This window comes from Lepidochelys kempii, chromosome 20 (assembly GCF_965140265.1).
Source record: "Lepidochelys kempii isolate rLepKem1 chromosome 20, rLepKem1.hap2, whole genome shotgun sequence".
In the NCBI taxonomy this organism is placed as follows: Eukaryota; Metazoa; Chordata; order Testudines; family Cheloniidae; genus Lepidochelys; species Lepidochelys kempii.
The window spans coordinates 1,156,001-1,183,964 of NC_133275.1; the positions used below are offsets into that span (position 1 = coordinate 1,156,001).

Below are 27,964 nucleotides of genomic sequence, written 5' to 3' on the forward strand. Positions count from 1 at the left end.
GACCTGGGGCACTGGGGTCAGCACAGACTGAAAGGAGCGGGGCTCCTTCCCAACTAGTCGGTACTAACAAGTTCCTCAATTGCTTCCCAGCCCCACACACTGGTCGCCCCTACACTGGCCCCACCTGAGCTACCAGCATCGCTCCCGGAATGTCTCTCGTCTGCTCCTACTCCGGCCCAGTAAACTGAGGCAGCTTGACGGCTGCCAAACCCCTAGGCCCCGGCTGCTCTGTGAGGAGACTGTGAGGAGGCTGCATTTCCCTTTGTCCAGACACGGGTTTGGTGGGAGCCTGAGGAAGAGCCAGGAACACCGCCCACCCGCACACCCTGGCGTGGGGGATTGTTTGGACGGGGACTGGGCGGGCGGGAGAACAATCGGGATGGAGCAGGGGCCCGGTGTGTGCAGGAGGAAGGGAGCTAGGCTGTGGCTGTATGCTCAGCAATAGGAAATGCTTTATTAGCTGGGAGTGGTGGAGAAAAGCCAGGCAGGAAGAGGCAGTAATAAGAAACATTTTTTGACTTCTCCCACATCCAGAGCTCAGAGATCTTGCCAAACTGCTGCGTTTGGAAAACAGGGGGAGAGCCCCCGGGACTGGGGAGGGAACCTAGATGCACACACCCCTCTCCCCGGCTGGGACAGGCGACCACGGCTGGAACTAACACCGGAGCCAAAGCTCTGCCCTGCCAGTATCCCTTTGCGAATCAAGGGAGGTTGGTGTGTGGGCTGGGGAGAACGGAGGCTGACCCATGAATCTGCTTCAGGCTGGAGCTTGCAGCGCAGTGGGGAGCTGCCTGGGGTGAGCTAGGAAACTGTCTGTCGAAGCCCGGGATCCAGATACTGCAACCAAAGGAGAATCGCCTCTGGCCCTGGGAAAGGGTCCCCACAGCCCCGCTGGCAGCAGACGCAGAGCCGGAGACAGGACGCCCAGACTTGGGTCTGGCAGGGTTCCTTTCCGCCTCCAGAGGCTCTGCAGAACCCGCCCGCTCACAAGCAGCCTCTCCTCGGGGCCGGTGCTGTCAATGAGAGGGGGAAAGCCATAGGTGAGTTGGAATGAGCTGCTCCCTCTGTGGGTGTCGGGATGTTTCTTAGGCTGCTGCCCAAAGCAGAAAGCGCGCTACCAGAGATCTCGTCATGGGCCCGCTCCTCAGCTAGTGGCCTAGCCCTGATCTCACTGGGGCGCCTCTGGCTTACAGCAGCTGAGACTCTGGCCCCATATTTGTAACTCCTCACCCCCTCTGTTCTGTTCCTGATTTGCCCCCTCCGTGACACATTGGAACAGATGGTTCTTTGGGTCCCCCTTTCACAGCAAGGGGTGTCCCTCTCCTCTTAAGACTCTGATCTCCCTCAGATCTCACCACTTGCCACTGAGAACCACTCCATTGCTTGAAGGTAAGGCAGAGTAACCGTACTGAAGCCAGCAGAATTTGCTCCTGATTTATGCTTGTGCAACTGAGATTAGAATCTGGGTTTACCTCAACTGCAGTTAGTGGGATGACTCTGGATTTGCACAAGGGTAACTGAACTCAGAATCTGGCCTTGTGCCCCCTTTCAGAAGATGAAACAATCTGTAAACTGTAATTCTATAATATGCAGTGGGTCTAGTGCTGGACAAGTAGTGCAATAAAATCGGCTGCCTTACTGGAGAATTGGAGGGCGGCAAAGGTTTTGCAGATTTTTCTGAAAGGCGCTGGGGAAATGTAGTAAATTGCAGACTGGTCAATTAGCTGAAATGGTGGAATTAACGATATGATAGGGTCAAAGTAGCACGGCTTCTGAAAAGGAAAACCACATTCACCAATCTATTCAAATTCTCTACCGTTTTCTGTAACAGAACAGATAAAGGAGAACAAGTGGACACAATTAGTTTAGACTTCCAAAAAGGCCTTTTACAAAGTTCCTCATAAGAGGTTGCTGAAGGCGCTAAGTAGTCCAGATATCCGAGGCAAAGGGCTATCTCGGGTCAGGAGCTAGGTAAGAGATGGAAAACAGATTATGAAGAAATGGTCAATTTCATCACCACCGAAAGTTAACAGCAGAAGCTGTGCTGGGGCTGATATTAATGAATGATCCGGAAAAGAAGAGGAGCAGGGAGGAAGCAAAATTTGCAGATAACACAAAACGATGTCGGTTCGCCAAGACTGTGGAACGTCAGAGGGCCCAAACAAGGGGAACATGGTGGGAAATGAAATTCAGCGTGGGATGGAGCCCCGTGAACTGCTCCTTCGCTGCGCAGAATGACTAAAGTGCTCAGGAGAAGGAGCCAGCTAGCTCGGCCTTAGCTCGATGTGCTGCGCCAGCGGAGAAAGCCAATGCAGGGTTGGGGTGCGGAAGGAACGGGTGGGGAGCATTCTGCTGCTCTCCTGCAGCTCAGCAGGGTACTCAGGACTGGAATGGGGTGTTCGGTGCTAACACACACTCACACCCCAGGAGGGGCTCAGAGATGCTTCACAGGATTTGTTTGTTACTGTTTCTAAAAAGCTTCCAGGCTAGAAAAAAAACCTAAACCCTTGCTGTTCTCGGCACAAACAAACAGAAAATCAACCTCACCCTCCTGTTTCTCTAACACACAGAATTTGAGAGAAAATAAACACGTGGGTGGGGAGGGGGCGTCTGGGCTGAATTTTTTTTAAATAACAAAACCTGTTTCTCTGGTTTTTAATGTAGCAATTGCCTCGAGCGCAGGGTAGCGCAAAGCCCATGCTGTGCAACGCGGCTGCTCGAGGCATCTGCTGGCTCTGGGCACGTTGCACCAGGCATGCCAAGGTCCCCAGAGCAAGCTTTGGAAGGCTCCAAGGCTCAGTTCGGGCTCCGAAATGGGCCTGAAGGAGACCCTCGAGCCAAGCGAATCTGATCTCGGGCTCCCAGCTCTACATTTTCTCTAGCCCTAGGAATAACAGCATGTTCCCGGGATCAGACCACTGGTCAGCTCCTGAAAGCTTCAGTGGCAGAAGATGTCACTGCTCAGTGCACCTGGCCAATTCTGTACTGATGGGGGAGGGGAATCTCCGTAGCTCTCCCAATTTAGGTTCAAAACCCACTGAAGTAAAATTTCGATCTAGCAACCCATGGCCTGGTTTGTAGAGGACTGTGAGTGCCCACAGCTGCCTCTGACCTCAAGGGGAACTTCAGCACCTCTGACAACCAGCCTAGAGCGGCAGTGTCCTGGAAACTGCCTAAATCTGCTGCCTCCCCAGGCAGGAATAGCGCTTGCTGCTGGCAGTGTGCTCGTGTGCCCTGGGAGGGGAGGGGGGGCGTCTGTACAGCTGCTGGTTCTCAGGGAACAAAAATAAGGAACCAGGTCATGAGATGCATCCTGGCACTCAAAAACCAAAAAAGGCTTTTCTGCACGTGGTTTGCTGGGCACAACCCCTAGATCTCTCCCATGCGAGCGTGTGACTGTGCGAACCATGGTGATAATTTCGTTGATTATTCTCTTTCTTGGTTTGAGAGTGACAGCCGTGTTAGTCTGTATTCGCAAAAAGAAAAGGAGGACTTGTGGCACCTTAGATAAAACTGGTTAGTCTCTAAGGTGCCACAAGTCCTCCTTTTCTTTCTTGGTTTGGTTTCATGTCAGCTAGTTAAACTGTTCTCCAGTGTGAACCAAGCAGCATGAAGGGACCTGGTACCTAGGGCAGGGTGTTGGGAAGAGGAGAAGGGCTTAGGTCTCAATCTTCAAAAGTATCCTCTGGGGTCTGATTCTCAGAGGTGCTGGGCGCTGGGGAAATGTAGTAAATTGCAGACTAGAGACTGGTCAATTAGCTGAAATGGTGGAATTAATGATATGATAGGGTCAAAGTAGCACGGCTTCTGAAAAGGAAGACCACGTTCACCAATCTATTCAAATTCTCTACCGTTTTCTGTAACAGAACAGATAAAGGAGAACAAGTGGACACAATTAGTTTAGACTTCCAAGAAGGCCTTTTACAAAGTTCCTCATAAGAGGTTGCTGAAGGTGCTAAGTAGTCCAGATATCCGAGGCAAAGGGCTATCTCGGGTCAGGAACTAGGTAAGAGATGGAAAACAGATTATGAAGAAATGGTCAATTTCATCAGCACCGAAAGCTGACAGCATGCAAAGCTTCTTCTGTTCAGCATGACTGAAAGGTGGTCGGCAAACCCTTCAGTTTTAACCAGGTCTGTGGCTAATGGTAGCCATTAATGGTAGCTCTGCTGCTCCCAGTGACTTCAACTGAAGTTGTGGGCGCTCTGCACCTCTGAAAATCAGACCCAAGATCACGGTCCCCAAAACTGAAGCTTCCAAACTCCATGGCCCCCTTGGAAAACATTGGTCTTGTTCTGTGCCTACACTGTGATCAAAGGCCTGCGGCACAGCCGGGGCTGGCTGGGCCAGCTGACTCGGGGTTCTGGGCTGCCAAACTGCAGTGTTGCTTTCCAGGCTCGGGCTGGAGCCCAGGCTCTGAGACCCTGCGAGGGCGGAGCATCTGCACACCTATTCTTAGCCCTGCAGCCCACCCCCCACGAGCCCGAGTCAGCTGAGCTGGGTTTGAGATTCAGCGCGGTGGGTTTTTTATCGCAGTGAGGCAGTGCCCTCTGGGGACAAATCATGGCTGCTCTGGACGGTTAGCTACGCAAGCGCAAGGGGCTGTCTTTCTGATATTCGGAGCCCTGCTTTGCACAGCCGTGGATTGCTGCAGGAGACGCCAGGCATGAATGTCTCGAGCCCAGGGAGCTGGTTTGAATCCATCCCAGCGCAATGGGACCAGAACATAGTTACTGCTTGGGGGGTCTGTGCATCAGGAGTTTGGTGGGGCTTGATCTAGTTTCTTCCGGACACATGTCCACAGCCCAGAAACCATCATCATGAAAGGCACTTGCTGGCAGCCTCAGCAGATGGACCAAGGCCTGAATGGGCCACCAGGATTGAACCTTTGCATGCTCAGATGGTCCTGCCAAGGCAACATTAGGGCTTATTGGTGGAGCAGTGGAGGAGGGGAGCCTACAAGCACGGTCACTGGGCCTGTGCAGAGGGGATCTCGGGGCTTTCTCTCTGATGCCTTTCACCAGCACTAAACGCACTCCAGAGTGTATTAAGACCGGCTCTGCGCTGAGTAGAGAGCGGGGTTGGCCTTACTGCTGCAGTGGCATCCTGGGCTGGCACGCTGCTTGCAAGAGGAGGCTGTCGGGCCAAGGGGGTCAAGGAAAGACAGCGACACATCTGCAAGCATTCATCGCCCTGCTTCCTTGTATGCTCTGCGTCAGAGTGGCCTGTGGGGAATTGCCGCTCCGAGTGCACTTCCATTTTCAAAGAAATGTTAACTGTGCATTCTCCACCCATGTTCTTAATAGAAGCATCTTGGATAGGTCATTACATCGGCCTGCTTTCTTATGTGATTATGTAGGACACCGTAGCATAACATCTTAAATGCTTGGCATGCTGTTGCATTATAAATCATATCAATAGCACATGCGGGGAAGAATCATAGAATCATAGAATATCAGGGTTGGAAGGGACCCCAGAAGGTCATCTAGTCCAACCCCCTGCTCGAAGCAGGACCAATTCCTAGTTAAATCATCCCAGCCAGGGCTTTGTCAAGCCTGACCTTAAAAACCTCTAAGGAAGGAGATTCTACCACCTCCCTAGGTAACGCATTCCAGTGTTTCACCACCCTCCTAGTGAAAAAGTTTTTCCTAATATCCAACCTAAACCTCCCCCACTGCAACTTGAGGTGGAATTAAAGTTGCTTTAACTCTGATTATCCCCACACAGGTTCTTGGCTGGTGTAAACTGATGTAGCTCTGTTTATTTCACTGGAGCTATTCCGATTTACAGAAGCTGAGAATCCGGTCCCACTATTTATTTATTTGTGGTTCAGAGGGTTACAGACAAGATACGGTTGCCTTGCTTCTTTTGCCCTGAGCAGCTTGCCAATACGTGGCGTCTTGCCTAGTTGTTTCCATTAGAGAAGAAATTGATGATACAAGTCAGATATTTCTCTGGCGTAATCCTGTTTATTTACAGTGAATGAACACAGGGTCCTATTTCCCAAAACACAGAAGGAAAAAAGAGCAGAAAGTTTCCTTAGAATTTCCAAGCCAGCTTCTCCAGCCAGTCCTGTGCCCCAAGGAGTTCTGTCTCACAACTGTTTCTCATGCTGTCTGCTGGTTTTCTGGACTCTCTGCTTCTCTCACATGTCAAAAAATCCTTTAGCCCCTGCATTTTCAGTCTGTCATAGAGAAACCCCATTTATTCTCCCTGGGTTCCTTCTTGATGAAGCTTTGCCACGCAGCCCAGTGACTTGGGTGGTGGCTTCTGTTGTGTCCAACTATCACTACATAAAAGGGGCTTCATTTATTGCATTTAGCGTGAATGAAAGGTGGTCAGCACACCCTTCAGGTTTAATCAGGTCTGTGATTAATGGTAGCCATCAACCCTTCCAGGGAAACAACAATTGTTAAAAATTCTTCTTCCCTGTGTTACTAACTCTCAGGGCTATTAAAACTGAAAGGACTTGAAACTTCGAATTGATTTTCCACCACTGATGCTGCCATCTGTTGGACCCTTTTGTGCTTCAGTTGGCTTGGGATGGGGATATTGCTCCCGGGCAGACACTTTCATTCAGTTCCCCATGCTTGCAGGATAGTCTGCAGGGTGACATTCAAGCATTTCGGTGCACTGGGTTTTGGTGCTTGGATCCAGGGGGTTGATTCTAGAAATAATCCAGAGAGGAAGTTCGGCTCTAAGAATCGGGTCTTGCCACTTTTTTCACCAGTCTTGTAATATTTAGGGTGAAATCCTGGCTCCATTGACTACAATGGCAAAAATCCTATTGACTTTAGTGGGGGCCAAGATTTCACATCAAGCCCCTGCCCTGAGAGGAGACTGATGATGGAGGAGTCTCAACTTCCAATTAAAATGAAAAAAGTACATTTCTAGCCCGCATGATTGCAGAGAAAAGCCTGGAAATATGTCTCAAGTGCCCCCCAAGGGCTCACAAACCAGAAGGTAACGAGCCTCAAGTATAGTAGCTTTGAAAATCGTACAATCTGTAAGCCAGTCTCGTAATACGTTGCGGCCTGACTCCTGATTCTGGAGCTGTTGGGATCGGTGACGCTGACTTCTGTGCTAGGCTCTCTGTCCCGAGCCCTGCACTTGGTTCTGAGTTGAGGGGCCATAGTACCAGCCGGCACAGAGACACTGAGGCCGTGGTGTGGAGACCTAATGAGGTGAGCAAACGACAGAGAACATGTGAATGGTGAGTCACTAGTGCAGAGGGTGCAGGAAATTAAATCTCAGTTTCTGGAGCAGAAGCTTCCTTCTAGAAGCAGCTGTTTGGAAAGCAGCAGAATAAAGTGAGTTCTCAGCAGTTCTCAGGACCCCCTCCTCCTCCCTGCAAACCGTGTTTCTGATACTGATGAGAACCAGAGAGCTCAGGCTTGGGTCATGAGGCTACTGGTGACAGAGATGGTTTGGGTCTCTGGAGCAATGTTACAACATCCAGGCTGTGGAGCTCACAGAACCCGTGAGCCATCTGTGTTAGCGTGTGAGAGACAGGGAAAGAGGACGAAGGGGAGGGGGGAGGGATAGAGTTGGGGGAAGGGAGGGAAGGGATCAGAGAACACAGAAGAGGAGAGAAGGGAGGAAGAAAGAGTAGGGACAAGAAGGAAGGAAGGAAGGAAGGAAGGAAGGAAGGAGATCAATAGCGTACGGCTCCTCTGCATCTGCCAATAGCAAATACCTCCAGCAGCTGGAGATGGGACTCTAGCTGGGGCGGGCTCTGAGCTCTACAGAGAATGCTTTCCCAGGGGTCTGGCTGTTGGGTCTTGACCACGTGCCCAGGGTCTAACTGATCGCTGAGTTGGGAGGGAATTTCCCCTCGGTCAGATTGACGGAGACCCTGGGGGTTTTATACCTTCCTCTGCAGCACGGGGCATGGGGCACTTGCGGGTTTGAACTAGGTAAGTGGTGCATTCTCTCTAACTTGGAGTCTTTGAATCGATTTCAGGACTTGGCTAACACAGTCAGAGGTCGCAGGAGTGAGTGGGCAAGATTCTGTGGCCTGCGATGTGCAGGAGGTCAGACTAGAGGATCACAATGGTCCCTTCTGACCTTTGAGTCTATGAGATCAGGAAGAGGGGAGGGAGAGAAAGGAAATGGATCACAGGAACTAACCAGAACTGGGCCCAGACCTTTGGAGGTGCCTCTAAGCCCACAGCCCATTTCCTGGGAGCTTCCTTTGTCTCCAGGCTGGAGTCCAAGGCCTGGCTCTGGATGGGGCCTAGATTGCCAGGACAGCAGCCGTCCAAACTTGGGCACCATGGAGGTTGCAATTACTATTGCAGGATCCTGCCTCCAGCCGGGGGGATCCAAACTGTCTGAGATGAAGGGTCAGGTGCCACCTGGAGTGAGCTTGCACTTGGATTCCGTCAGGAGTGGGTTTTGCTTACATCAGGGCTGAATCTGTGCCATGGTTTCTGCAGTGGGTCCGGGCTGTGGGACAGGTGAGATTGGGGTGCAGCCCATGTGACTGTCCCTGGTTCAGGGCGCAGCTGCTGCGGAGCACCTCTCTCTCCCCCACCAGGAACGTTGCCCTGTCTGTGGCAGTGTTTGGGGGACGGGGCTTAGAGAACCCTGTCGCCCAGCATGGGTTCAGCCTGCAGACGCATCCAACCCCTTTGCTCACCCTTGAACGGGATGTTTGCCTGCTGGTGCTTTCTCCACAAAAGCCGCAGGTTCCCTGGGCTGGAGGTGGCTCTCGCTCCCAGCCCTGTATCCCACTGGAGCTGAATCTCTGTTTCCCCTCTGGGAGCAACAACAAAGCGAGTTATTTCGGGGAGGAAAGGTCCCTGTGAGGCTGCCCTATGGCTGGAGCCACGGAGCTGCTGTCTGGGCCAGATATCTGTTTGTGCGGCTTGGAGCTGTGTGTGTTTGCGTGACTCCCCTTTCCCATCAAGGCCAGAATCTAAACAATCTTGATTCCTGTTCTGGCTTAAGCGGCGGGCAATGGGCAGGGCTCCGTGAATTGCAGGAAACGGAGCCATCAGCCTGTTTATGTAGAAATCACAGACGGAGGTGGGTGGAGAAGCCTGGGCTCCCAGGACCCAGGGGCTCGTCCATTTAGAAAGGGACCCAGAAGCAAAGGAGACGGCTGCATGGTGGGGAGGAAGTGGGTCTGGAAAGCTTGGGGACAGTGGTGAGGTCAAGTCTTCATCATGTTTAGTTTGGCAAGAATTTCCTTTTTACAAGGAAGAATTTAAAAAACAAAAAGCCCTCCCTCTCCATTGGAGCAGCTGGGAAACTTTTGGCTGCCTGTGACAAGTGTATTTGTATCACTGATAAGCCTGATACCAAAGCCCGCTGGAGGACCCAGTCCGTGAGTCTCCATAAAGCACAGCTGGCCCGAAGGATACTTCGGAGCAGGCCCATGGAGCTGTACATCACACCAGATCAGCTCCTTGCCATTGCCATGAGCCCCCGTATTTCCCTGCCTGTGTCACACCACCCTTTGGTCTCCTTTTGTCTAGTACAGATTACTGGGCTCAGTACCGAGGTCACTGGGTGGGGTTTCATGGCCCGATATGCAGGTCAGCTTAGGGGTCTGGGGGTCCCTTCTGGCCTTAGAAGCTCTGACTTTGATGCACAGAAGAGAGGTGCAGGGCACCCAGCAGCAATCGGGGGAGCCTGGGGGAGGGGAAGATGAGCCCATCTTCATCAGGCCTTTCAGAGCCATTGCTCTTTGATCCTGTGCAACCTGTCGTTTAGACCTCGGTAACTCCTGCTAGCTGCACTGCCCTGCTTTGGTCCCACTGCATCCCGTTACGTCCGTTACTACCTGGCTCCCCTTTGAACTTCCTAGGTCCCCCTTAGTTCCTGCCGCCGACACTGCCCCCGCTGTGGTAGTGATCCGGTCGTGTGGAACTTCTTGGCTCCCCGTTTTAAAACTGGAGCTTTGCTGGTGCAAGTTGGGTGCGGTGCTCCCCTCCAGAGATGGCCGCAGCATGTCAGCGGCAGGGAGGCCTGCAGGCTGCGCAGCACTCTGGCGTAGCTTTCCCGGGGGGAGGAAGCGCAGCCGCACACAGTGCTGGAGTGAAAAGAGGCTGATCCGTCTGTCTCTCGCTCTTCACATGACAACAGAACATGAAGGCACCGCGGGGACACAGCTGGGTCACAAGTAGGGAACCATGCTTACTACACACGTGCCAAACCTAGCGACAACCACATGGCTGCTCAAAACATGTAAAGGTCTACTACCCTATTCCTGTCTGCTGCCCTTCTGTATACAAGTGGACTGCTGTCAATCAGTGCAGGGTTTGTATTGACACGCATTACCAATGCGGACTGAGCTTCTGGAGGCTGGGTTTAGCTGGAATGGGTTTTCATGCAGTTGTGTGCCGTAAAGTTCTCCTGGAATCGGTCTCAGGAAGAGGTGGTAACTCTGATATCCTGGCCAAGTTCCACTCTGGATAATTCCATCCTACCTACCTACATCCTGCCCCCCCTGCCCCGGCAATTTCAGTTGACTACAGAATCCTTTATTTCCTCTCGAAAGCCATTGTGTAGCTTTGCTGAGCGACTGGTAAGTAGCTGACCCATTCCAGCCCAGATGTGGCTGCATTTCAGGGATGCATGAAGTGACCCCCTATATACAATGAAGCTGCATGATAATAATATCATTTGCATTTGCGAAGTGCTTTCGGAGCCTCCAGGTGAAAGAGGCTGCAGAATTGTGAGACTGCGCTATTCATCCATTCTGTTTTCTCCAGAGAAAATGCTGCAAAGAGCCATCGGGAGCTTTCTCCTGGCTGTTCTGACTGTCCCAAGGAGCTTTCCAGCTGGTAGGTAGCAGAATAGCCGGAGTGACTAACGACAGTGCAGTGGTCCCAGAGCACGGCTGTTTCTTTCTGTGGCATGCAGGAAACTGAAATAAAGGGCAGGAGATTTGGAGGTTTATTTATTTACTCACCTCTCAAAATAAGTCACCATCCCAGGCAATTAACTCATACCCCGTGTGTCTGCCTGGGGAAGCAGCACGGCCTAGAGGCCAGAGGAAGGAGCTGGGAGTCAGGATTCCTGGGTTTTATTCCCGCTGTACTGGTGACTGGCCATGTGACCTTGGGCGTGTTGTTTCTCCTCACATGTCGCTGACCTCCCGCCCAGGGTTAGTTCACTATGGTTCATAACGTGCTTTGAGATCATTGGATGGAAAGGGCTGGAGACATGAAATGAGAGATGGGATGCAGGGAGTATTCCTTCAATACCTCGAGCTTTTCCCTAGGGTGGGCTCCTGAGTGATGGAGATGCTGTCTTGGGCTATTAACTGGGCAACTCTCACAGTGTCCTCACCCCCTCCAGTTACCCCAGTCTGCTGGGGATAGTGTTCATCTCCGCCACTGCTCAGCCCCAACCCGGGGGTATCTTCTTCACCCTGCTCACAGCTACCCAGGGCTGAAGCAAGGAGGAGCTATTTGAGGCCCTGTTGTTAGGGCCAGCACCATGGGAGAGTCCAGGTGAGAGAGCTCTGTGCAGAGTGAGACACTGGAGGGTTCGCATTAGAGATGAGCCCAGGCTGTGAAACAGGCCAGATCCCGACCACAGCCTACCCAGGGCACTGGGGCTTCAGACCTGAAACCTTGCTCGGGGTCAGAGCTTGCAGCTCCAGCCTGACTCTGATGAGCCAAAACACCCCAAAATGGTGAAGTCCCGGTTCGGGTCTCAACTTTGCTCCCACCTTGGGGACGCCTTAATGATGATGATTGGCCCAAGCCTAGATTCTGGGGTGCGGGTTCCAGGCATAACCTTAGGGCCCAGGTTTAGAGACAGGATCAAGATCCAAATGCCAGATCCAAATTCCCCTGAGTGGGGCTCAGAGTCCAAACCCAGAAGTGAAATTGCAATGGGATGAACAAAAACAGCTGGATCAAAAAACCCTGACCTTCCTGAAGTTAAAGCCCCAGAGACAAATATCCTGGTTTGATCCCATCCCCAAATTCTTTGTCATCTATCCATCACATTTATCTAGCTATTTATTTAGCTATTTATCTACCAGTCTGAGCCTGGATTTTCAGAAGATCTCAGATTTTCTGGTGATCAGCACCTAGAACTGGGGTCACTCTTAAGAACTGCCCAGCATTCGACCTGCCCTCAGTGTGCTGGCTTCTTTGAAAATCTGGCCTGCATGGCCCGGCCTCGACTAGCCAACCCTCAGCAATGTGAGACTCGCTGTTACAAGAAGCTGGTTTGTGTCCCCCAGCGTTTACTAATGACCTGTCTCCCAGCCCACTCAGAGTCCTCCCATGACATTCGGGGAGCGGCGGATGTAATGTGGGGAGAGTCCTGTGGGCCCAGCCCGGCTTGGCTCCGTCTGTGAACGTGCCGTCTCGTTTGTGTCCCACAGAGGAGCTGATGTGCGCCTGTGACTCGCAGGAGTGTGAAAATGCCACCTGCTTGGGGAAGATGTGTTTTGTGAGCAAACACCTGGAGAACGGGAAGGCCACCCAGGGCAAGGGCTGCCTGAGTTCTCATATCCTGGAGCGCTGCCAGATTGCAGCCATGGCAGAATACACCATGAGCTGCTGCAGCTCCAGCATGTGCAATGAGAACATCAGTGTCTTCCTGAAAGGTACAGCCCAGCCGTGTCCTGGGTCCCTGGTGTGGCTGGGTGCGGGGGGCTCCCCTCTCTGGCAGTTTGTCCCAGGCTCCCACCCCCTGCCTTGGGGTACCCCCCGACAGCCTTTGGGGAGTCAAGAATTTCCCCGGAAATCACCCTGAGGCAGCCCTGGTGCCCCTCTGGCCTTGCCCTTCAGCTCAGGTGCCTCCCAGCCCCGAGCTCAAGCCCTGGGCTGCTGCATCCCTGCCCCAACATCAGCATGTGCTCACTGGAGCCCAGCAGACTCTGCCCCGCTCCTTCAGTGGGAGGAGAGCTGTCAGCAGGAACTGGGGTGACATTTGCTGTCCGCTCTCCAGACAACTGGGACTCTGGGGCTCTCTGCCTGCTGCCCCTGAATTGCTCAGGGCTGCTGGGGAGTAGGGCTGGCCCTTTCACACCCGCGGAGAGGAAGGCTCCTAGCAGCCCCGCGGCTGCTCTAACTTATACCATGGCCCTGCATGGCTCTAGAATATGAGAAAGAGAAAGGTGGCTTGAAGCCCCCTCCCTGTCCCAGCACAGGAGCACAGAAACCAAGCTGCAGACCCCAGTGCCTGTTCCGTCCAGACTTGACCCCTGCTCTGACTCCAGGCATACTGCATTTGCCCCGGGACTCCCCCACAGCTGGTCCTTTTCTTCCCCTCAGGCCAGGAGCAGCCCGAAGAACCTGCCTCTCTGAGGAACCTTCTCCTGATGGTCCTTGTCCCCGTGCTGGCCCTCCTCGTGCTCGCCACGCTCGTCACGCTCTCCTTCTGGAAGCTGGCTCAGCACCGCAGGAACCGGCTTCTCATCAGACATGATGACTTGGGGGACACAGACATCATGCTGAAAGCCTCCATGGTTGGAGACAGCACCTTAGAGGTGAGTGAGCCTTGAACAGCCTGAAATGGAGACGACCACAGACAGGCTCCCACCCCGCAAACCCCCCAGATCCAAATGCCCCAGAATTCTGGAGAGGTTGGATCCAAACCCGAACTTTGCGGCTAGAGCCCATCTCTGTGTCATGGTCAAGGGCTCTCTCCCTAACTAAGAGGATACAACATTCAGAAGTGCAAGTAGGGCCGTACCCTCCAGTAGGCAGTGCCAGCAGGAGATTTTTAGCTGTCTGGGGTACTGGAAACCTGGACTGCGCACCGCTCCTTAAAGGAGCAGAACAGGCTAGGGAGGACAGTCGTTCTTTAAATGGCTTTAACAGCACAATATAGATGCTAACAAACGGCTTTGTTTAAGTTTGTTAGCATATGTATTGTGCCGTTACCTTGGTCAGGAGTCCTCAAAAGGAGAGGGGTGGCGCAGACAGAAGGTGTTTAAACAGTGGTTTTTATTCTGTTGCTCCCCATTGGTCTGAATTATCCGTGACATCGTCTAGCAGGCCACTGACTCACCGGCACGGCGCCTCCTGCTGGTTGTCTGGGAATTAGCTCAATTCCAGCACTCGGAGTGCCCCCTGCTGGCCGGTGTCTCTCCTACCTCAGTCCCCTGTGTCCCTCCCGGCCCACGGTGCCCTTTACCTTGGGGTTCTGCCCACGGCAGTGCCCCCATACTCTGGGTCTCCCCTCCCAGGGAAACCCCCTCTCCCTATGCCCATCTTGCCTCAGTGGCTACTGCCCCCTTTCTCTGGGGCAGACGGCAGTCTGTCATGGACACTCATCACTGGCAAGAGGGATGGATCAGCTGCCTCTGCCCATCACCGGGCTGCACCTCTGCAGCCCCAGTACCTACTTAGGCCTTAACAAGGGCTGCTTTTAACCCCTGCTCTCCTGGAGTGGGGCAGCCATCCCACTACACATCCATACTGCATCACATCAAGTCCAAATCATTAGAGCAATGCCTCTGCATGCCCTGACCAGCGGATGTTTGGATTCTGATGTCAGCCCAGTTCTGCAGCCCGACCAGAATCAGGTGTTGTCCCCAGTGTACACAGAATTCTTCTTTGCAGCCAAACTAGTCTAACATGCATTTTGTTACCTGGAACTGGAGCAGCAAAACAAAGAAAACAAACGCCTCCTTTTCCAGCTTTGTGGGTGAGAGAACTATAAGTGAAGATGATAATGCCGGACACTGACAGCCTTAAACCAGCTGCCTCAGGAATCTGCCAAGAACTTTGCTGATCATATGTGCCTCATCTTAGCAACGGAGCTAAGACGTATCACATATCTACCCACCTCTATTCGAATGACACCCCTTCTGATCTGACAGCCCAGGCATTGTCCGCTTCATCCAGAACAATTTACAAACTTGGAACCTAATCCTGTAAACCCTTAATCATTTGATCAATCGCATTGAAGGCAATAGGACTAGTTGCATGACTATGGACCACTTTTGCGGGCTGGTAAGAGTTTCAGGAGTCTGTTCTGTTCTATAAAGGAAGTTGAATCCCCCATTGAAATACAATGTTTAGGTACAACACCATAAAGCAGTTTAGGATACAGTTCTACTTAAAATTTGTCCTTTAATCAGTCATACATATGCTAAAATGGCTCCTCACCCAATTCCCATATTCCATATAAACAGACTGAATACTACATTTTTGGACAGCGATGCACCAATCCCCACCCAAAATCCATAAATTCACTCCATCTACCCCCATCACTGTGCCCATGTGTCCCATCTCTAGCCCCAGATCGCCACTAGGCAGCCTCACCACCCTTGTGCACCCCGCTACCTCAACGCTCCCCGTGCCCGCGTGCCGTGGTCGCCGAAGGGATGGAGTGAGCAAGTGGAGGGATCTAACGTGGCTTGAGGGGTTACTGTGCCATTAGCCGTGCTGCGCCCTCGGTGACTGACCGCCAGTGACCTCTCCCTCAGGGCCTGCTGAGCGAGGACTGCACGACGGGCAGCGGCTCCGGGCTGCCCTTTCTTGTTCAAAGAACTGTAGCCCGGCAGATCACGCTGGTGGAATGCGTAGGTAGGAAACCCGCCACCGCGCCCGCCTCTGGCACCTGCACGCAGTGAAGGAGGGTCCCCCTGGCTCGGCTGCCACCTGGTTCCTTCAGCCAGGGAGCCCGGCGTGCCCCAAGCTCCCCTCCCGGGAGCAGCTGGAGATGAGACCATGAATCCTGACCCCCGGGGCAAACTTTGGACTCTGGTTAAGGCCGTCTCTGTTACCCACCCGCTAGCCCAGGGCCCTCTGGAGATGCTTAGTATGGGGGGAGGGAGGGGGAAGGACAAGCAGGTATTGGGCTGGAGCTGGGCTCTTCCTAACCCCTAATCCCTGATATCCGATGGGTTGGGCTCTGGCCCTGAGGGACCTGGCCTGACCCCCAGCCCTACAGACCAGACCTGGCCCTGCGGGACCTGGCCTTTCCATTAGCAGACAGGCCTGGGCACTGAGGTACCCAGCTTATCCCCATGACTGTATATGCCAGGCCTGGGCATGAAGTCAGCTGTCCTAGCCCCTAGTGGGCCAGGCTAGACCCTATGAAGCCAAAGAAAGGTTCTGGCAATTTGCTGGTGATGAGGTTCATTCTCTGATGGCCTGAGGCTGCTGGGTTGCCCAGTGGCTGTCAGAGGGTGCAGTGCACTGGCTCAGCCATGGAACCAGCTTGCCTCTAGTCATTGATCCACAAAGAACATAAAACCTTAGCCTAGGAGTGGCTGAGGTGGGGCAGGGGTGCCCCACCTGAGCCTGTCGCCAGGGTTCGCTCAGCACTAGCAGGGGAGCGTGACGCCGTGTCCGTGTCATGGCAGGGAAAGGGCGCTACGGGGAGGTGTGGCGTGGCGTCTGGCACGGGGAGAACGTGGCCGTGAAGATCTTCTCCTCCCGGGACGAGCAGTCGTGGTTCCGTGAGACGGAGATCTACAACACGGTGCTGCTCAGGCATGACAATATCCTGGGTGAGTAGCAGCCCACGAGGGTGTTTATGTGGTGCCCGGCCTGCTGGTGCCCCCCTGTTCCATGGCCCTTTCTGCTTTGTCCCGCTCTAGGCTTCATCGCCTCTGACATGACGTCCAGGAACTCTAGCACCCAGCTCTGGCTCATCACTCACTACCACGAGAATGGCTCACTCTATGACTACCTGCAGAGGACAGTGCTGGACGCCCAGACCTGCCTGAGGCTGGCCTGCTCCATCATCTGCGGCCTGGTCCACCTGCACGTGGAGATCTTCGGGACCCAGGGGAAACCAGCCATTGCGCACCGGGACCTGAAGAGCAGGAACATCCTGGTGAAGAACAACATGCAGTGCTGCATTGCAGACCTGGGTGAGGAAGGGAGATCGATCTATGGGGCCAGAGCCAGGGCTGTAACCCAGCTCTGCATGTCATCTTGCTTGGGGAACAGAGGAACTGACCATCTTGGACCTTTGTCCCATCTGCCCCTAACCGCTGTCTGGATTCCCTTTCACCTGCGCTCCTTGTGGTGAAAGGGCCGGTGCATCTCTAAGGGGTGATGAAAGCAAAGGCTGTTTCCTCTGCCAGTGGAGGGGGGCTTAAATATCTAATCCCCTGGAGTCACAGGTTCAAATGCAAGTGAGGTCAACTCCGGGGTATTTTTTCTTCCCCAGAACAAAATGGTAGTGTTTCGGGAGGTGTCAGTTCCCATGTGACAATAAATATCCCCCCCTCCCTCCTTCGGAGCCCCGGTGATCAGCAGAAAGGAGGCAAATAGGATAAGCCAGGGAAGGAAAGAAAGAACAAATCGCCACGGGAGACAGAGGTACACACAGGCTGTACTGATCCCAGATGGATTTCCCTGGGCTGTAAGCAGAAAACTCTGCCAGGCCCAGATTCCCTCATAGAGAGAGGAGTGAAAACCCAGCCCCCCACATGTCCTCCATCTCAGCCTGCGGGATGCTGCTTCCTTTCAGGGCTGGCGGTCATGCATTCCCAGGGCAGCGACTACCTGGACATTGGGAACAACCCGCGGGTTGGCACCAAACGCTACATGGCCCCCGAGGTCCTGGACGAACAAATCCGCACCGACTGCTTCGAATCCTATAAGCAGACAGATATCTGGGCATATGGTCTGGTGCTCTGGGAAATCACCCGGAGGACAGTTGTTAACGGTAAGGGGCAATGGGGGGGGGGGGCTTTGGGCAGTGAGACGCAGTGCTCCTAATTCTCTCACCACATGCACAGACACACAAATGTGGATGTGATACAAGGACCCTTCTCTATAGATATGCACACACCTGTCTGTCCTTTTAGAGTACCCAGAGACTGCCTTGGGGTCCCTCGTCTGTATATATGCACAGAATATCTTGATGCCCACAGACACCTGAGAGGGTCCTATCTATTCTGCTAACCTTCTATATTCACTGTTTTATACCCAGACTGTGAGCTCTTTGGGGCACAGACAGCCTCCTCGTTCTGTTTGTACAGCACCCAGCACATTGGTCTCCTGGGCCATGACTGGGGCTCCTTGTATGACCTCAAAAGATAATACATCCTAACCTGCAGAGAAAGACCTGGGCTCTGACTGGACGGGCTGAGGCTGGGACTGCCTGTTTTCATAGGAAGTCGGCAATATCGCATGTCCTGAGTTTTGCAGCGGGGTAAATCAGTCTGTTTAGGAGCCTGGCACAGCCTGTGGCTGCAGCCGCAGCAGAGAGGCTGAGCGAGCGGCAGGCTGGAGTGAGAGCCGCATCCTCCCGTGAGTTAGCGAGGCTCCCAGTGCAGAAATAAATGCTGCTCAGGGCTGTTCCCGTGAAGGTTTTCGGCTGCTCTGGGTGGTTTTTGCCCGAAGATTAGCTGTAAATTATAAACACTGTAATCTAGTGTCAGCGCCCAGCTCCCTGATTAAAGGGCCCATTAGACTCAATCAGCGCTTTGTTTGCTCAACACTGATTAGAAAACAAGCAGCATCAGAGGACTGCTTGGAACCTGGCCACATCCAGGGGACTTCCAGCTCCTCTGGATCATGGGCTGGTTAACCCAGGGTATTTCCCCCATGGCCTGTCACAGCCAGGGGTTGGTCAGTGCTGGCCTTGGGCAGAAGCAGCTGTTGTGGGATGGGGATGGCAGGGGGGGCATGCTTCTTGGGGGAGGGCAATGGGGCTGAAGTTGTGCAGTCACCCAAGAGCAGATGGGCCAGATGCAGACTCCTTCTCCAGGGCTTTGGGAATTCACCTCCCCTGCCCCATTCGCCCCCTGTAGTAGCAGTGTCAGAATGGGGGGGCGGGCTTAGCTTTTGCAGCTAGGACATCCCCCAGGCACGGTCCTCTCGCCCTCTGGCAGCTTGGGGCTCCGCAGAGAGTGAGCCTGGCCCCAGAAGTGGTGTCTTCAGTCCATATCCCTGGCAATGGAATGCCCCCCACCACCCACCCACACACACGCATTGTGGCGGCCTCAGCAGACGGGCCCAGGCCTGGATGAGCGCCACAGAGCCCATCTCTCCCTCCAGGGCAGGGCTAAGGGACACAGGCAAGGGGGACGGTTGACCCAGGTGGACACACAGAGGCCTGCGGTCTCTCGGGTGTCCAGCTGGCACCTTTCACCAGCAGGAAAGTTCATTAAATGGTGGAAGTTGGGGGCAAGGTGGCATCTCCCACAAGGCGCAGTCTGGCGGGGCTAATCTCATTTACGGCTCCCAGGCACTCTCAGATTAAACACTTCACTTAACTAACCCAGCAGTGCCCTTGCCTTGGCCGCCCATTAACCCTTGCGGGGCCAAAGGCCTCATGCTCAAATAAATTGGTTAGTCTCTAAGGTGCCACAAGTACTCCTTTTCTTTTTGCAAATACAGACTAACACGGCTGTTACTCTGAAATCTCTCCCAGAAGACGCTCAGTGCAGGGGAAACTCCCCACTGTGCACTGCATCCAGAGGGGGCGCAGGGTGACGTGGGGGATACACCCTCTGCCCCGAGGCTTCCGATCCCTTTTTGACGGAGGCTCGTGAGGCGCCAGATAGGAACTTCCCACTGCAGTGGGCTGATGGGACACTGGAAGGGCTTTGGCAGCCAAAAAGGATTAAATCTCTGGCAGAAAGACATATGGAGGCACTAAATATGGATTAGCCCGGGCCAGCTGCTGGCTGGTCTGCGGTGAGCAGCTGCCTGGCCTCCCGTTCACCACTAGGTGGGGGCTGCGTCTAAGACAAGGTTCCCAGATGATCTGAACGGCCCCTGGTTTCCTGCAACTGCAGCCAGTTCCCGAGGGAGACCCGGGGTCGGGGGGTTCCCTTCCCTATGAGCAGCACTGAGGTGTTCTCGACAGGCTTGGTGCATCCTCCTCTGCAGCACTGGGGAGCCAAGGCAGGACTCCACCCAGGGTCTGATTTGGCCACGCGACCAGCGCAGGCTGCATCTGATCTGCGCTACGCCAGCGTGAATCTGGAGTCAGGGCGGTGTCGTTTGTGGGTCAGCTCCCACAGCGTGCAAGCTCCGGGCCCGGGGTGCGAGGTCTGGGCCCGGGGTGCGAGTACTGGGCCCGGGGTGCGAGGTCCGGGCCCGGGGTGCGAGCTCCGGGCCCGGGGTGCGAGGTCCGGGCCCGGGGTGCGAGGTCTGGGCCCGGGGTGCGAGCTCCGGGCCCGGGGTGCGAGCTCCGGGCCTGGGGTGTGAGTACTGGGCCTGGGGTGCGAGTACTGGGCCCGGGGTGCGAGCACTGGGCCTGGGGTGCGAGTACTGGGCCCGGGGTGCGAGCTCTGGGCCTGGGGTGCGAGTACTGGGCCTGGGGTGCGAGCACGTTTGTGTCGCACATCCCGTTGCGCTGCGCATCGGTGCCATGCCTGCTCTCGTTACATGCCCCCGTCAGGATTCGTGCCCTCCAGGATGCAGAGCTTGGTGTTAGTGCCCCGCTGACTGGCTCGGCCCGTGCAGGCTCCGACATGTCCATACCACGAGGAGGGTCTGTGGCGCTCTGCAGCCACATCCACACATACCACTGTCGGTACAGAGAGCCCGGGGACAGGGCCCCTGGGGCGAAATCCTGGCCCCACTGATATCAGTGGCAAAACTTCCGTGGGCATCAGTGTGAGCAGTTCACCCCGTGCTTCAGCTCCTCCAGAGACACGACGGTCTGTACGCCGCACACCACCGAGCACGAGGGGCCCCAGTCTTGGCTGGGCCTCAGGCACCACCATACATGGGATTAATGAGAGTCCGTCCTAGTCCAGTGCTAGGAGCAGGGCTCATCTCCCTATCAACAAGCACTCAGCAGGTCCAGGTCCATCCAGCAGAGGGCAGTGGTGCAAACGTGCGCACGCACACACATGCACACGTGCCTGAGTGGTTGCACGCTCCTGCTGTGTGTCCAGTGGCTGCTGGTGAGTTACGGTCACTGGTGCGTGGTGCTGGCCGTTCGTGCTGCCTGCCCCCGTGACCACGCCAGCTTTCCTCACCTGCTGCCCTCTCTTCTTCCGGCAGGGATCGTGGAGGACTACAGGCCTCCTTTCTTTGACATGGTCCCAAGCGACCCCAGCTTCGAGGAGATGAAGAAGGTGGTTTGCACTGACCAGCAGACACCCAGTGTCCCTAATCGGCTGTACTCTGACGCGGTAAGTGCAGCAGCGGGCGCAGATCCACTGCAGTGGAGTGACTCTTCTCTAACTCAACCACCATATAAACCCATAAATCCATAAATAAGAACATGAGAATGGCCAGACTCGGTCAGACCAAAGGTCCATCCAGCCCAGTATCCTGTCTTCTGACAGTGGCCGGTGCCAGGTGCTTCAGAGGGAATGAACAGAACACGGCAATTATCAAGTGATCCATCCTCTGTTGTTCAGTCCCAGCTTCTGGCAGTCAGAGGTTTAGGGACACCCGCAGCATGGGGCTGTGTCCCTGCCCATCTTGGCTAATAGCCATTGATGGACCTGTCCTCCATGAACTGATCTAGTTCTTTTCTGAACCCAGTAATACTTTTGGCCTTCACAACATCCTCTGGCAATGAGTTCCACAGGTTGACTGTGTGCTGTGTGAAGAAGTATTTCCTTCTGTTTGCTTTAAACCTGCTGCCTATTAATTTAATTGGATAACTCCTGGGTCTAGTGTTATGTCAAGGAGTAAATAACACTTCCCTAGTCACTTTCTCAGCACCAGTCATGGTTTTTTAGACCTTTATCTTACACCCCCGCCCCCCGCCCTGTTGTCTCTTTTCCAAGCTGAACAGCCGCAGTGTTTTTAACCTCTCCTGATACGGAAGCTGCTCCATCCCCCTCATCATTTTTGTTGCCCTTCTCCATATTTTTTCCAATTTTAATATATCTTTTCTGAGATGGGGTGACCAGATCTCAGTATTCAAGGTGTGGGCATCTCATGGATTTGTATAGTGGATTTGTGATATTTTCTGTCTTATTATCTCTCCCTTTCCTAATGGTTCCTAATATTCTATTAGCTTTTTGGACTGTCGCTTCACATTGAGTGGATGTTTTCAGAGAACTATCCACAATGACTCCAAGATCTCTTTCTGGAGTGGTTTCAGAACAGCAGCCGCGTTAGTCTGTATCCGCAAAAAGAAAAGGAGGACTTGTGGCACCTTAGTCCTTAGTGTGGCACTAAACAAATTGCTTTGAGCATAAGCTTTCGTGAGCTACAGCTCACTTCATCGGATGCATTCAGTGGAAAATACAGTGGGGAGATTTATATACACAGAGAACATGAAACAGTGGGTGTTACCATACACACTGTAAGGAGAGTGATCAGATAAGGTGAGCTATTACCAGCAGGAGAAGGGGAGGGGGAACCTTTTGTAGTGATAATCAAGGTGGGCCATTTCCAGCAGTTGACAAGAATGTCTGAGGAACAGTGGTGGGGGTTCGAGGGGGGAATAAACATGGGGAAATAGTTTTACTTTGTGTAATGACCCATCCACTCCCAGTCTTTATTCAAGCCTAAGTTAATTGTATCCAGTTTGCAAATTAATTCCAATTCAGCAGTCTCTAGTTGGAGTCTGTTTTTGAAGTTTCTTTGTTGAAGAATTGCCACTTTTAGGTCTGTAATCGAGTGACCAAAGAGACTGAAGTGTTCTCCAACTGGTTTTTGAATGTTATAATTCTTGACGTCTGATTTGTGTCCATTTATTCTTTTACGTAGAGACTGTTCACTGGAGTGGTAACAGCTAAATTAGACCCCATCATTTTGTATGTGTAGTTAGTATTGTGTTTTCCAATGTGCATTACTTTGCATTTATCAACACTGAATTTCATTTGCCATTTTGTTGCCCAGTAACCCAGTTTTGTGAGATCCCTTTGTAACTTTTCCCGGTCAGCTTTGGACTTAACTATCTTGAGTAATTTTGTATTGTCTGCAGACTTTGCCACCTAACTGTTTACTCCTTTTTCCAGATCATTTATGAATATGTTTGACATTATTGGTATCAGTACAGATCCTTGGGAACCCCACTGTTTGCCTCTCTGCACTGTGAAAACTGGCCATTTAGTCCTACCCTTTGTTTCCTATCTTTTAACCAGTTACTGAACCATGAGAGGACCTTCCCTCTTATCCCATGACAGCTTACTTTGCTTAAGAGCCTTTGGTGAGGGACTTTGTCAAAAGTTTTCTGAAAGTCCAAGTACACTATATCCACTGGATCCTCCTTGTCCATGTGTTTATTGGCCTTCTCAAAGAATTCTAATAGATTGGTGAGACATGATTTCCCTTTAGAAAAGCCGTGTTGACTCTTCCTCAGCATATTGTGTTCATCTATGTGTTTGATCATTCTGTTCTTTACTATAGTTTCTACCAATTTGCCAGTACTGAAGATAGGCTTACTGGTCTGTAATTGCCAGGAACACCTCGGGAGCCTTTTTTAAAATCGGCATTACATTAGGTATCCTCCAATCAACTGGTACAGAGGATGATTTGAGCTTTAGGTTACATCCCACAGTTTCATATCTGACTTCCTTCAGAACTCTTGGGTGAATCCCATCTAGTCCTGGTGACTTATTACTGTTGAATGTATAAATTTGTTCCAAAACCTCCTCTATTGACATCTCAATCTGGGACAGTTCCTCACATTTCTCACCTAATAAGAATGGCTCAGGTGTGGGAATCTCCTGCATGTCCTCTGCAGTGAAGACCAATGCAAACAATTCATTTAGTTTCTCTACAATGACCTTGCCTTCCTTGAGGACTCCTTTAGCACCTTGATCAGTGGCCCCACTGATTGTTTGGCAGGCTTTCTGCTTCTGATGTATTTAAAAAAATTGCTCTTAGCTTTTGTGTCGTTTGCTGGTTGCACTTCAAATTCTTTTTTGACCTGTCTAACTGTACTTTTACACTTGACTTGCCAGAGTTTGTGTGCCTCTCTATTTTCCTCTGTAGGATTTGACTTCCAATTTTTAAATAAATGGCCTTCACCTGATCCATGAGGAGGGGATCCTGCAAACACTTACACACGGTTTTAACTTTATTACTGCAAGCAGTCATGGGTCTAACTCATGGTATTAGTGTCCAGCATGTGCATAAGTGTTTGCCAATAGAGGGGCCTTTTGCCTGGAGACTTAAAGCTCTTCCTACAAGGCATCTACATTTTATCATCCCCATTTCACAGATGGGAAAATGGAGGGTCAGAGAAGTTGCCCAAATATTACAGCTTTTGAATGACAGGCTTCCAGGAAAAGCTCTTACTTCACCCACCTGGTCAGGCTTCTCCTGCTCAGCGTTCTTGCTCGTGACTTTTCTCTATGGGGCCTGCCAAAAGGGAGAGACAAAGCAGCATTCTGCTGGGGGGATCATTGGTTAATATGTGGGAGCCAGATCTGTTGCTGGTGTAATTGGGTGTAGCTCCACAGAAGTCAATGAAACACTGCTGATTTACACCAGGGGAGGATCTGGCCCTGGATCTCAGTTATTTTCATTTGATGGTAATTTTCTCTCTCTCTCTCGGCCCCACCCAGATTTTGTCCGCCTTGGCTAAGGTCATGAAGGAATGCTGGTACCAGAGCCCCTCTGCTCGGCTCACAGCCCTGAGGATTAAAAAGACACTAAAGAAACTGAGCAGCTCCCTAGAAAAACCCAAACAAGATTATTAACTGCGGGGAGCAGGCCCGAGAGCGCTGGGATTGGGTTTCTGATTCACTTGCTCAGACTCCGAAGCAGCAGAGAAGCCGAAGAGGTTCAAGGACACTGAGTTTATGCTGCGTGCAGGGAGGAGGCCTTTGCGCGACTGTGTAACAAACCAGTTTTTCTCTCGAAGTCCAGCCCCGTTGTGGAAGGAGGATTTTAACTGGCCACTACTCCCCAGGGACCATTCCAACTGCTGCAGAAAAGCCCCACTCAGCAGCTGCCAGTTGCCCCGGCATGTCTTTCGCAGTCGCTCTGCAGTGTCCTCGGAGTTGTTTTTTTGGAGGGTTTTTTTTTAATTAAAAAAAAATTCTCCCAGCCCATTTATAAAAATACCCGCTGGGTCCGTGAGCTGACGCCAGCCTGTCTCGCATGCCAGACAGGAGCAAGAGCAGCAGCCCACGCCCCGCCCTGCTCACAAGAGTGGGGCGTTGACTCTGAACGCCACATCAGGACCATGTGAAAAGCAGGAGTCTCAGTTTAGTCTTTGGGATCCTTTTGCACATAGGTGAGTGTGCATGCACGCGTGTCTGTCTCCGGGCACGTGTAAAATAACACAATATGCACCCTGGAATCACCAGGAGTCAGGCAGCAGCTCAGTGACTGGAACTGGGCTGTGATGAACGCTCTGTGCTCAATCGGGGGTGCAGCCAAAGCCACTCTGGGATGCACCAATTTAGCATCCTATTGAACCAAAGCTGCTCTCTACCCCAGTGGAGAGTCCTCAGGGAACAGCCTGCCACCCTACCCTGGTGCTGAAACCCCCTTGGGGCTGCAGGTGTCATTCCTCCCTTCTGCGGCGAAGTTCTGGCCTTCATGCGCACCGGCCCTTTACGTGTCCTCATTCAGAGCCAGGTGAAGCTCCGTGTGGGAGGTGGGCCTCGGGGGTTTTCGGATTTACTTCCATTTGTTTACACCAGGCAGGAATTTGGTGCAAGCAGCAATTCGGGGTCTAGGGCCAACTTGACATTTCCTGGGTTGTCCTGATCTGCCCTCTCCCACCCCCAGGGGCAGGCGCAGAAGGGCAAGAAACACCCCCTCTTTCAGTGGGTCCCCCTCATTTCCCCAGCGCGTCCAGCTACTCCATCCCTCCCAGCTGGCAAGCTGCCCTGACCAGCTTAATCTCACTGCTACCCGTGACTGGAGAGGTGAGTTCCTGCCCCCTCCTTCATCGCTGACACAGCCCAGCATGAAGGAATCTGGGATCTGCTCCGACCTGAGCTTCCACAGTGAATTTGGCGCCAGCAGGGCTCCCCGCCCACAGCTCCCCCATGACAGCAGCCAGGAATTCCCCGACGGGTGCAACGTGCAGCGTGGTTCTTGTATCCTGCAAAGGACAGTACTGGGTTAAGTCCAGGTTAGTGTCCCCGCCACCTCGCTGCTGCAGATCCCAGACGTTGGGCAAGCTCATAGATTCTCCCTGCCACATCTTCCTCCCGTAGGTACTTGGATGCATTTGCTTCAGTGGGAAGGGGAGTCATGTCATCATATTCCAAGCAGACCTGCTAAAGATGGGTCTGAGCCGCTGTGTCCAGCCCCGGCCTTGTCTCCTGTGGAGGCCTGTCCACCTGTGCACACTGGCCGTGCAAAGTGGCCGTTCTGACGGGGCGTCTTTTCCACACATTTGGCACAAGCGGAAATGAAAACACAAGGTGCAAGGCGGGGCAGAATAAGACCCCAGGTCTCCCTAAAGGCAGCCAAGACTTCCCAGCCACTGGAGGGGCCCACCTGACACTCCCTTGTCTGTTATAGACAGAGGGAGACTCCAGGTCTGTAAGGGACACAATGTAAGCCACCTTGTAGAGCCGCATCTGAACTCCCCCAGACTTTGGGGGGCTGTTTGGAAGCAACATTTTGACCGGGGTCCCTCTCTGGTTTATCCACATCCTGAACTGTCTCGAGGGGGAACACTCAACCCCCTAATGCTGCCCACAGCTGCCCTGCTGCTGTCACACGAGTGCAAGGACAGCGCTGAACAGCTGCGGGGTTTTATTGCTGGTGGTTTCAGCTGCCTTGTTATCAAGGAGGATACAAGCATGAGGAAAATATTGTGGCTCTCTGTGTTTGTTTTTGATTAACAGAGCTCAGCCCGGAGCTATTCTAAGCACCCTCAGCTCCCCTGGACTTCGCCTGGAGCTGAGGGCGCTCAGTGACTCGCGGGGGCAGGTCCCTTGTTGAACAGATATTGGCAAATTAAGGGCCTGAGCGTGCTCCAACTGCAGTCCATGGGCAGTTTTACAACCGCTTTCAATGGGGCGCAGCGGGACTGAGCCCCAGCTGTAGCCCTCAGCCCTGGCAGGTTGTCAGTGCAGCCAAAAACCTTTCTCCCCCTCTTTGGGCATCTCACACAGCTCAGTCGGTCCTGCAGCTGGGACATAAACTGCCCTATCAGCACAGTACTGTGACCAACCCTTATTGAAATCAGTGGCTCGTAGGCATATATTAATTAAATACATGTCTGTCTTTGTATGCCCAAAGTAGCTCCAACTGAAGTACAACAATATAATGGATTTCATGTGTTAATGAGCCCCTGAGGAGCTTTTCTCTCCGTCTCAGGAGTATAAGGATAAGAGAAAGGCACATTTGCTGACTCTCCTAAACCCCAGGGGAATGGGAGGACTCACATGCTTAAAGACAAGCATGTGCTTTAAGTGCCTTGTTGAACGGGGGCCTGAAATACCTTCCTCTTGTCACCTCTCTTGTGATGCTCACCTGGTAGCCATCACTATAATTAAGGCTGAAAAATAGTCCCCATTATACCCTGCCACATTCTTCTCCCTCCTTCCTTCCCTCCCGCAGATGCAGCAGCATAGAGATCTTTCAGCTGAAGGAGCCAAGTCCCTAAAGTTCTGACCCGGATCCAAAAAATTCTCCAAAGCTTGGGGATCAGTTTGGTCTCACCTGTAACATCAGTTTAAACGGTGCCCGGAAAAACAGCTTTGGGCCCTATTCTATAGTTATTTATATGTTAAAATGTAATATACTGTATAAAATGTAAAGCGATTTTATCTCCTAAGCGCTGCAAAATCTCTGCCTTTAGCTCAAGGTGAGATGTCAGGAGACAGGGAAAGCCCTGCTGTCCAGAGCTCATGCATGGTCTTTATTTATGCTCAAAGTGTTCAACTCCTGTGAATAACGTCATATATCTCATTCGCATCCAAACCCTACAATAAACCTTGCTTCCAACCCATTGATAATCTCTTCTTATTAAAGATTAGTGGGAGGAGGGGCTGATGCTGCAGCACATGGCTACAAAATGAACCCCCAGGGGATTTGCCTGACCAGTTTGGAAAGATTTGAAGGTGTCAGAGTGTAATTAGCAAGGGAGGATTTGGCCAGGGCTAATGCCCTGACTCTTACAAAAAAATCTGTCACAAGATCTTTAATGATCCATGAGTGGTCAAGACATTGGCTTTACA

The 27,964-nt window shown here is 52.7% G+C and overlaps 1 protein-coding gene across 1 annotated transcript; it reads left to right on the forward strand.

The window, feature by feature from the left end:
* Window positions 1–409: 409 nt before the first annotated feature.
* Window positions 410–27,728, forward strand: ACVRL1 (activin A receptor like type 1). Its single transcript, XM_073318658.1, has 10 exons — window positions 410–1,040; window positions 10,722–10,793; window positions 12,353–12,577; window positions 13,248–13,462; window positions 15,410–15,509; window positions 16,292–16,438; window positions 16,529–16,804; window positions 17,410–17,607; window positions 20,907–21,037; window positions 24,380–27,728. Exons 2-10 carry the CDS (start codon window positions 10,727–10,729, stop codon window positions 24,512–24,514), a joined length of 1,494 nt encoding a protein of 497 aa, XP_073174759.1. The 5' UTR covers window positions 410–1,040; window positions 10,722–10,726; the 3' UTR covers window positions 24,515–27,728.
* The last annotated feature ends 236 nt before the right edge of the window (window positions 27,729–27,964 follow it).